Source organism: Calonectris borealis, chromosome 2, assembly GCF_964195595.1.
Source record: "Calonectris borealis chromosome 2, bCalBor7.hap1.2, whole genome shotgun sequence".
In the NCBI taxonomy this organism is placed as follows: Eukaryota; Metazoa; Chordata; class Aves; order Procellariiformes; family Procellariidae; genus Calonectris; species Calonectris borealis.
This window is the reverse complement of record NC_134313.1, coordinates 59,314,726-59,325,032: the sequence shown is the minus strand read 5'-3', so window position 1 is coordinate 59,325,032 and position 10,307 is coordinate 59,314,726. Positions and strand designations below refer to the sequence as shown.

General features: G+C 44.9%; 1 protein-coding gene across 1 annotated transcript; it reads right to left on the bottom strand.

The window, feature by feature from the left end:
* Positions 1 to 1,114: 1,114 nt before the first annotated feature.
* Positions 1,115 to 9,315, bottom strand: TUBB6 (tubulin beta 6 class V). The gene is made up of 4 exons (XM_075142124.1): positions 9,115 to 9,315; positions 8,358 to 8,466; positions 7,114 to 7,224; positions 1,115 to 2,299 (listed from the first exon to the last, which is right to left on the bottom strand). Exons 1-4 carry the CDS (start codon positions 9,169 to 9,171, stop codon positions 1,236 to 1,238), a joined length of 1,341 nt encoding a protein of 446 aa, XP_074998225.1. The 5' UTR covers positions 9,172 to 9,315; the 3' UTR covers positions 1,115 to 1,235.
* Positions 9,316 to 10,307: the final 992 nt, after the last annotated feature.

Below are 10,307 nucleotides of genomic sequence, written 5' to 3'. Positions count from 1 at the left end.
TCTGGTAGAGGCTCGCTAATGGAGAAGGGCTGTTTAATTGATACAAGCAGAAACATAAAGCACGCACAAAGAGCGAATGCCCAACAGTCACTTTCTCAAGGCGGCAAGTCAGCTGGGTAAGAGAGAGACCTTTCTGTTTCAGCTTTAGTATAAGCAGATAAACTGTTGTTCGCCTTTCATTTTGCCAGCTGTTTTGAATATTGTGGATAAATACTTTTATTTGTACCTTTAACCTTAATCTGTCCAGTGATTTTAACCTACCTTGGTAACAAGACATCCATAGCATCTACAGATGTGGTGAACTTACAAACCAAGGTAGTGAGATACATTGACACATAGCCTATGCATGTCCCCTCTCCCACCATGTTCTGTGGAGCATCTGAATTTCAGCTATATGGGCTAGGCGGAAGGGAGATAGGAATAGCACCAGTAACTGCTGATAGCCAGAAAAACACGGGACCAGCAAGATATTGCCACTTTAAACCCCAAAGGTCCTTAAAGAACACATCACAAATGGATAGATTTCATATATATAATCTGTGGTTATTCAGCAGGAAGTGATGAAATCACATAGCATAAATCCAGTCTCTGGCCTGCAGCTCACTGGATATTTATATAGCATTGACTGCCCAAAACACTTTTGCTTGAGAGGATACTAATCTTTTTTTATTTTGTTTTTAGAGGACTGGAGTCAAATATCACTGTTAACAGTTACTGTACAGAATAGCTAAAAACTTTTTCTTCTTTTTATTATGAATAAATTTTGTTGATGGCAGTTCAGTATTGTACATTCGGTACAGAATGAATACTTCAAGCCCACAAGATTTTCTTACTCATAATTGGATGAAAATAGTGCAGCTCTATTTTGTAGATTTTCAGGCCTATTTTACTTCTTCTCTTGTACAACTTTAGGGATGACAAACTTTGTTTGGAAAAAAAAGATCCCAACCTAGTAATCTCTGTGTTCAGACTCTTAGCCCAAAGTCTTAACTGAATGCCTATGTTTGTCTCATGAATAGAAATGGCTTGATTTCCAGAAATGCTGAATGTCCTCCGTTCTCAGTGAACTCAATGGACTCTGAAGAGCACCTCTAACATCTGAGACTCATGCTCCTTTTTCTTTTTTTTTTTTTTTTAAGCCTAAATATGGATTTATAAGCCTAATTATTAGAAATCCAGATTTGAGAATTTGGCCTGGAAAATAGCGCACCTAATTTCTTCATTCATTGATTTCTTCATTCATTGATTTCTTCTTCATCATCTTCAAATGCTTCCTCTCCATCATTTGCTGTTGCTTCTTGGTATTGCTGATACTCTGAAACCAGATCATTCATGTTGCTTTCTGCTTCTGTAAATTCCATTTCATCCATCCCTTCTCCTGTGAACCAGTGGAGGAAGGCCTTTCTCCTGAACATGGCTGAAAACTGCTCTGAGATCCTTTTGAAGAGTTCTTGAATAGCAGTACTGTTGCCAATGAATGTGGAAGCCATCTTGAGGCCACGAGGAGGTATGTCACACACTGCCACCTTGACATTATTTGGGATCCACTCCACAAAGTAACTGCTGTTCTTGTTCTGGATGGCCAACATCTGCTCATCAACTTCCTTCATGGACATGGGACCGCGGAAGACGGTAGCCACTGTCAAATATCGGCCATGTCTTGGGTCACAGGCTGCCATCATATTTTTGGCATCAAACATCTGCTGGGTGAGCTCTGGAACGGTGAGTGCTCGGTATTGTTGGCTGCCTCGGGCTGTCAAAGGAGCGAAGCCTGGCATGAAAAAGTGAAGGCGTGGGAAAGGGACCATATTTACTGCCAGCTTCCGGAGGTCAGCGTTTAGTTGGCCTGGAAAACGCAGGGATGTAGTTACCCCACTCATGGTAGCAGAAACCAAGTGGTTTAAATCACCATATGTTGGAGTGGTGAGCTTCAGGGTGCGGAAGCAAATGTCATACAAAGCCTCATTGTCAATGCAGTAGGTTTCATCTGTATTTTCAACCAGTTGGTGGACCGAGAGTGTAGCATTATAAGGCTCCACCACTGTATCAGAAACCTTTGGAGAGGGCATGACACTAAAGGTATTCATTATCCTGTCCGGATACTCCTCTCGTATCTTGCTGATAAGTAGGGTTCCCATGCCAGACCCTGTCCCTCCTCCCAGGGAATGAGTGAGCTGAAATCCTTGCAAGCAATCGCAGTGTTCGCACTCTTTTCTTACTACATCAAGTACAGAGTCGACCAACTCTGCCCCTTCTGTATAGTGTCCTTTAGCCCAGTTGTTTCCTGCACCAGTTTGTCCTAAAATAACATAAAATAGGGAAAGAAAATATACAAAATTATGGTAAGGTTTGGTATTTGCATGCTAAATGGATTCACATCTGTAACAAAAGCTGCTATAAATCTGTCAGGGAGGTAACTGTGTTCTTCAGTTTTGCCTACAAATATCTTTGGAAGTATAAACATAAACTTTTTATATAGTCTCCTTTTGCCTCAAATCCCTGGTAGTTTTCATTTATGCTTTTGGGTGTTTTTTTTCTTTTTTTGGTATTTAACCTTCCATAAATGCAAAGATGGCCTTGACTCCTTGTTTTGAAAGCTTTCACACTCCCAATCCTACTTATTGCATAAACACAAGATGACTGTTTAATATTTAAATACTCTCTGTTTATAAGGACCATGACATATACAAAGCTAAATCACAGATATACATTTCTAAATGAAAGGTTCTTGGACTGTTGCCATGAGACACAGAGGCATTGTTGTCATTCAAGGGTAAAGCTGGGCTTCAGAAGTCCTATTTTACTTGTTACATCAAGAAGTATAGCTTTTTTAATTCATGGTAACCTAGCCTGAATGAAAATACTGATTGACAGAAGCTTCAAGAATGTTATTTCGAAAACGTAGCTTTTACTGGTTTCCCTATAAACTCACTATTCTTCAGGATCTGCAAAGCAACTTGCAAAATTGGATTACTGACATTTCACGAGCCCCTTATTTTCTCCCCAAAGCTTCCATTTTCCTTTTATGTGCCACTCAGTTTATTAAGATGGACAGTCTGGATCCTTTGCTATGTCACTATTTTGTTATGACTTAGATAACAAGGACAATTAAATGGGGGAACAGTTTTTTAATACTCCTGTTCCTCACAGCCACTACCACATACATACATTGTGCCACTGAACTCACTTAGTGGTACTCTTGTGAGCGGTATTCAGAAAGAGCAATAGTTTCAGAACTAGGTATAGGGCTGTCAGCTTCTGCGTTGTTCTCCAAGACCTTCCCCTTCCTTCCTATTACCATGTCTCGTTTCAGTTCCCAGTACACTGTGTTGGTGCCGAACATATGAATCAGGGAAACTGCTTGCTGGGATATTGTTTAAATATGATGCACTTTATTTTCACTGAATAAATGCTTGGTTTCCTCATGATGTATTTGGTTAGTTAATGCATTGTTCTATACGTTGCTATATTTTTCTCTCTTTGAACCTACGGAGCTCAGCACTTCCTGTCCAGCTGGGCAAAGCACAAAGTAATATCCTTCCAGAATTAAATACGTTTGTAACGATCTGCAGTCTGCTTGAGCAGATGCCCTACTACAGATAGGGCAGCACATCAGGACGCACGCTAACAAGCAGACATCACTCCAAGATGCAGAAGGATCCTAACAAAGCTAAATTCTGAGTTTAGGACTTTATTTTATAGATTGCCCCTTCTGTAAACATCAGATCGCCCTTCTTCCGTGGGCAGTGAGATAAGGAGAGAATGGAGAATAGGAACAAAGAACAAGGTAAGAGGAGAATGGCAATTACTCTCACAAATGTGGAAATTGTATTTTCACGGGGGAAAAAACGAATCAGTAGAGACTGATTTTACTTGCTTTTGCTTAGTTTGCAAATTGAGTTAGGAGGTAAAATGCCTAGCACAGCCCTCCAGTGCACTAGACTCCCTCAGCCTTAATCTGAGTCACACAAACTCCTGAATGCCCACATGACTACTACCACCTCTCTCTGTTGCACTAATACAACCTTTGTATTTAAACTGCTGAGTGGAACTGTAGCCGCGCTGCCTACACCAATACTAATGGCTTCCCTCCAGCCCACAACTATCGGCTGCTCCCGTGGTAACACTGCACTTCGTCCACTAATCAGCCCCCTGCTGAGGGTCTCCGACATCTTCATTTGAGATTTCCTGCTGCGCACACGTATATGGCCAGTAATCTGATACTTCCAGGCCCACTGGCTCTATAGCACTGTAAGACCACCACCACCACACAGAACATGTCCAAATAGCCCTGGAAGCTCCAAACTTCTTACCCATGACAATACAGCACAGTCTGGAGGTGCCATGGCTCTGACAAGGCTGCCACACACCTGGAAATTTTGATCATGATCCTGTGAAACCCTACTGGATGCCCTCCACTTATAAGGTGCCTACCAGACCTCTGAAAATCCTAGACAAACACATAAAATAATCAAATTTCACCAGGAATAAATCTCTAGGTGGAAAATGAGCCTTTTTTGTGACCACAAAAATCAGGACTTGGAAGATCTTTTGCCAATCCTGGAAACTCTGCATTGTACACAGCCCATCTCTAGCATCCTGCATCTGCCTTTTCTCACTGTGCATTTGCCAAGACCTAAAGGAAGTCTACAAAGCAATCCCACAACTTCCCTGCATTCTTAGTACCCTCAGATCCTCCTACCACTGTTTCTTTCTCTAATGCATTGTAGGTGGCTGAGGTTGAGCTGCACATGCATAGAAGCCATTTGTCTAATGGTCAATTTATTGTTTAATCCCTAAAATGGCAACTATTTCCTGCAATCTTCTTTCACTCCTTCCCTCTCTTCATTGCTTGAAATAAAAGGCAAACCTGGGAAGAGAGATGAGTAGCTTGCACACTAATGCTTAGAAGCCCAGTATGAACCACCTTGGTGCAGAACACATAGTATAATTTAGAGGGGGAAGGACAGCTCCTTTGACTGGCTAACAACCCCTAACTGGTTGCCCCTACCAGTTAAGACAACTTAAATTGGGGTAGTATCCATGCAGCAAAGCTAGCAAAGGTGTACACAAGAAAAGAATGACAGATGCGAAAATGTACAAATGAAAACTGGTTAACAAGAGAAGATACATGGGAGTTCAAAGCAGCTCCTGGTGGGCAATCATATACGGTTGAAAGGCCAGGAGACCTGCTGCTCTCGTACAGTGAGATAATTCCTCTTGCTCTTCTTCACCTTTTAGATCACTACCTTGTCAACACAAGCATTAAAGCACAAGGACTGTTTTGTGTCCATCTCAATCTCCTGCTGGTCTGAGCTAAAATTGCTGTATCTGGAGTGTGTGATCACGTACTCAATATACTTGAATGAAATCCTGATTGATGGTCCACGGTTACTTGCTATGGAGACATGGGCACATGCAGGCATATACAAGCAGAGGCAGAAAATATCTCCATCAGAATAAGCCCTAACAGCCTGGGGTACAGCAAGTATGGAACTGCCAGCTTCTGCCACAAAATCCTTTGTGGGCCCAGGCCAGATTTTTAAAAGAGAAAACAAAATGCTTTGTTGGCTTTTGACACAGAAGATCATTACTTCAGCGCTCAGGCAGCCTTTCTGCATTATTCAGCAGGTTGGGAGAACAGTGCCTGATGCTGGCAGGCCTCTGTCAGATACGAGTTGATCACATGCTGTTGGTTCATTGTTAGTTTGGCAGGAAGGGAGTACAGTGAACTGGACTATTGTTGAAGACACTGAATTGATTTTGCTCTGGTTTTACTGGTGATATGCCAAACTGTAAAGTTCCAGTTCAGGTATTTCCATAGGTCAGGTAAATTCACTTTCAGAGGGCTTGTGTGGTTCATGCAGGAGAGAGGGAGTGAAAGGAGAAACCTAAATATAGAAACATACTTCATAAAGCTGCCTATGTCTATGGCTTTTCTCCCCAAGCTTACTTCTACATGTTGTAACTTAAAATTCCTTTGAAAGAGACCGTTAACATCGCTGCCATGGACTATACAGGAGAACAATAGGGACAGCATTGAAAGTTTTAAGTCAGTCAAAGGGTTGAAGTAACTCTGTATGGCTTCTTACTCCTCACCTCAACAGCAACAACCCAGGCTTAAGTTTGTTTTATACCACCCAAACAATGTTTATCTTTTCCCTGTGTGTCCCTGGCATTGTTCCTTCCCTATGTTAACACAATATACCAAATTAAGTTGCAACCTAAGCTTGCCTTGGCAGGAGGAAATGTGTTTTGTGGCTACTGCAGACTTGGAAACCAAAAGGACACGAGAGTTCTCATTGTAGCTTTCATTCAGACTTCCTGTTTCAGCAAGTGGATCACTTATCTTTCACACGCTGTTTCTCCTTTAGTGCAAAGGGACCAATAATGCTTCTGTACTTTGTAAGGATGCTATGAAATTTAATCCTGGTAATGTGCATTTTTAAGCTTAGATGGAAAGTACTACAGAAGTCCAAAGTGAAACAGTAAAGGCTAGAACAACCCTCTGCAAGAACACTGCAAAACCAGAAGTTTCCCGCATGCTCTCAGACTGTTCCTCATTATGTTGGAAAATAACCCAGTAACTGGCTATATATGACAATGCTTTCCATATTACAGTTGGTCTTTCTCCACTGTTTACTACACTGTAAGCATCTGCTGAAAAAGTTGAATTACACAGCTTATAAACAATTTAATGCTCAAGCATTTAATGTGAATTCAAGTGAAGAGTAGTCTGGTTGGTTTGTGGTTGAGGTTCTCCCCCGCCCCTCCATTTTCTGCAGAATTTCCATGCATTTTCTCATGAAGAAGTGGTCTCGGGATTTCTCTGGAGTTCATATACATGGAAAGCAAATGTACTTTATCTGAATACCATAGGAAACTTTCAGTAGTTTGCTAATTGAAGGAATAATTAACAGAAGAATGACTTTTTCAGTTAACGGGATTTTTTAGCTGACTTACAGATAATTGGAATTGTATTGTTCAGCTATTAGGATTTCTCACTATTAATGATCACTTTGGAACAGGGAGCTTAAATGCTTTTTGACCATTCACTTGGTAATCAAACACCTGTTGGACAGTTTTGTTTTTTAAAAAGTGACATCCACATACCAAAGATGAAATTATCAGGCCGAAAGAGCTGACCAAAAGGACCAGATCGCACACTATCCATGGTTCCTGGCTCCAAGTCCACTAAGACTGCTCTTGGTACGAATTTCTGGGCTACAATAAAAAGTAAGCATGCCTTAATGTTCTGAAATAAGCTAACACAGTTATGGCTCTCAATACACAAATACATTATGTCTCATATTATTAGTCTAATATAGATTGTACATATATAAATATTTCCTATACAGGAAGTCATGGTGATGAAAAAACCCAGCACCATAGGAACAAATCAGTTCTGCTTGAAAAACAGACTTGACATCTTTTGGGTCCTACAGATGATATATTGCATTTTGTAAGCTCTTTTTTAGCAATATATATGAGGGAGGAAAGTTTCTGATTAGAAAAAAAATGGTTGACATGTTCTTTACATGAAAGTAGACAATCTTTTCTGTGAATAATGGGGTGAGGGAAGGATTTATGTTCAAATGATCCTAATACATCTCACAAGTGTTTATGCTTGAAGGATTCACCTCTACTGAAAGAGCTACTTGGTGTAGGTGGCAAACAGTAGTAGTTAGCACATCTGCCACAAAGGACAAAATAAAGAATCCGTATCCAGTTGAAATTGTTCAAGGAAGCTCAGGTAAATAATATGAATTAACCTGAGCTGGACAAAAGATGAAACATTTGCACTTGCAGGTTCATGTCAATAGACCAAAGGACTCCTGATCCCCATTTTACACTGTCAACACCTTTCAACCCCAGACTGACTCAGAGGATTTGGGCGCCTTTGGCATCTTATTTCTCAATCACCGTTGAGTTGTCCATTACCTGTGGCCCAACCCTCTCAGTTGTGAAATCAGAGACTACAGATGCAAGCTCATATAACCAACAGTTTAATTTGGGGCAATTGATAAGACACATCTAATGAAATAATCATACGTTAAAAGACCAAATGCCTAGCATAGTGTTAAATAATAAACAAACTCCCACCTCCAGACCCTAAGGACAGCCCCTTGTGCCATTTCTTTCTGCTTGGGGAGGTAACACCCAGTTACCAGTTTATAAGAAAGTAGATAATCTTTTCTGTATATAATGGGGTGAACTGGGATCTGCTGAGGGGCTGATGGCACGCGAGGAGCGTGACCAGATGTGTAATACAGCTTCACAAACCCGTTCACTCCCAGATTTCTGTGCGCCTTCCCACGGAGTCCCCTCTCCCGCACCCCTCCCCGCCCCACACTTACACGATGATTCATTATAGTAGACATTGATCCTTTCCAGCTGCAGCGCTGAGTCACCGACATAGCCTCCGGCTGGGTCAATGCCATGCTCATCACTTATCACTTCCCAAAACTAAGGGAGGAAAAAGAAAAGTGGGTTGGGGACTCCCCTGCGGAGCACCGGGGGCCCTGCCCAGCACCCCAGCCCCATCGCGGGCGGGGGGGCGGCGGCCCCGCGGCGCGGCTCGGCCCGGCGGCAGCTGCCGGATTCCTGGCGTGCCCGCCGCCCCTCCCTGCCCGGGACGGGACGGGACGGGGCGGCAGGCAGGGCTGGGCAGGCACCAGGATTTAAACCCAACGGACAAACGGCGGCCGCCCAACTGCTCCCCCGGGCGGGCTGCGGCGTTTCAGTATTTGGAGGGGGCTGCTCGGACTTCTTGCCGCCCTTGCCCGCTTTTGAGCCGCGGCCTGGCCAGTTTAAACAAAAATAATTAAAAAAAAAAAAAATTTTAAAAGTCTTGTTTGGTTTCGGTACTTCCCAAAGCCTTTTATGGTCAGCGGGAGAGGCGAGATGCGCGGTGCCCCGCGGCCCGCGCGCGCCCGGCGCCTCTCGACAGCGGCTCGCTCGGGGCACGGGACGGCGGTGGGGGGCGGCTGGCAGAACCCGGCCCCGCCGGACGAAACAGCCTGGAAAAGCGGCCGGGCGCGTTCCCCAGGCGCTTCGAGGCTCCGCAAGCGGCGGGCAGGCAGCGGCGGCGGCCCCGGCTCCCCTCAGGCTCACCTTGGTCCCGATCTGGTTTCCACACTGGCCCGCCTGGATGTGCACGATCTCCCTCATGGCGATCCTCGCCTCGCCTCTCCCGCCGCCCAACCCGGCTATGCGCGGTGCCGGCCGACCGGGCGGCGCTTTATGGGCTCCGAGGCGGCGCGCGCCCACCCCCCCACCCCCCCCGTCGCTGCTGCGGCTCGCCCAACGGCCGGCGCCCCGCGCGCGCTCCGCCAACGGCCGCCCCCTCTGGGGACCGCCCTCGCTCCGTCGGCGTCTCGGCCCCGCCGCCGGGTCACGGGGGGGCGAGGCCCCCCGCTTTGTAACATCAACCTCTCACGTTTTCCTAATCGGCAACCAGGGTCCCGGAGGGTTCTCCTGCCCCAGAAGTGGCTCTCATCCCCGCTGTGCTTCTCACCCAAACCGTGTTTGGCAAACGTGGGACCGTCATCTTCACCCACCAAGGAATCCTGCCCTTGCTGTGGGCAGGCGGACATCATCGCCTTCTCCTGTTATTCCTTGGCCTGCTGCCCCGTCGGCTGGGCAGATTGCAACCTTCACTGAAGTGGCAGCATCCAAAGAAATGGGTGGACCTTCTCAATGCCTTGCCAACGGCCATCTTCTTTGTATCGCTCTTTTCTGATGTGGTTTTGCCAGCAGATAACAAGCTGCTGCCTGAAAATTGTAGCTGGGAAGGCAAGCAGTCTCTGGAGCAGCTTTCCTAAAAGCTCATGTCACCACAACACGGAGCATGCCCTGGAATATGTAGAGTTTGGATAGCTTGATTTTTAATGAAAAGGGAGATTTTCTTTCTCCTCTAGAGAGGAAACAAGTTCCCACACCTGCTGTGTCTCCTTTATGATCCCTTTAGATAGCTGTTGCATGGTTTCCCACGTAAAGAAAAGCTGCCCAGCTTGGCTGCCTGTTTTAATGCCAGTGTGACTTTTCCATGCGATGCCATTGTCTACGTAGCATATTCTGATATATAGCCCTGGTGGGAGGCATTCATCTGTCTGTGCACATCTGTACTGCCTGACCACATCTCTGCTGTTGTGCAAGAGCAGCCCTAAGGCCAGAGTTACAGAACCTCATTATCTGCTTGATCACAGGTGACCCAGATGGGGCTTTCCGGGAGAAGAATCTTGGGTGCTCTCTCCAGCTTGAACACAGTTGAGATAACCCCCATCAATCAATAAATAACCCCTAAA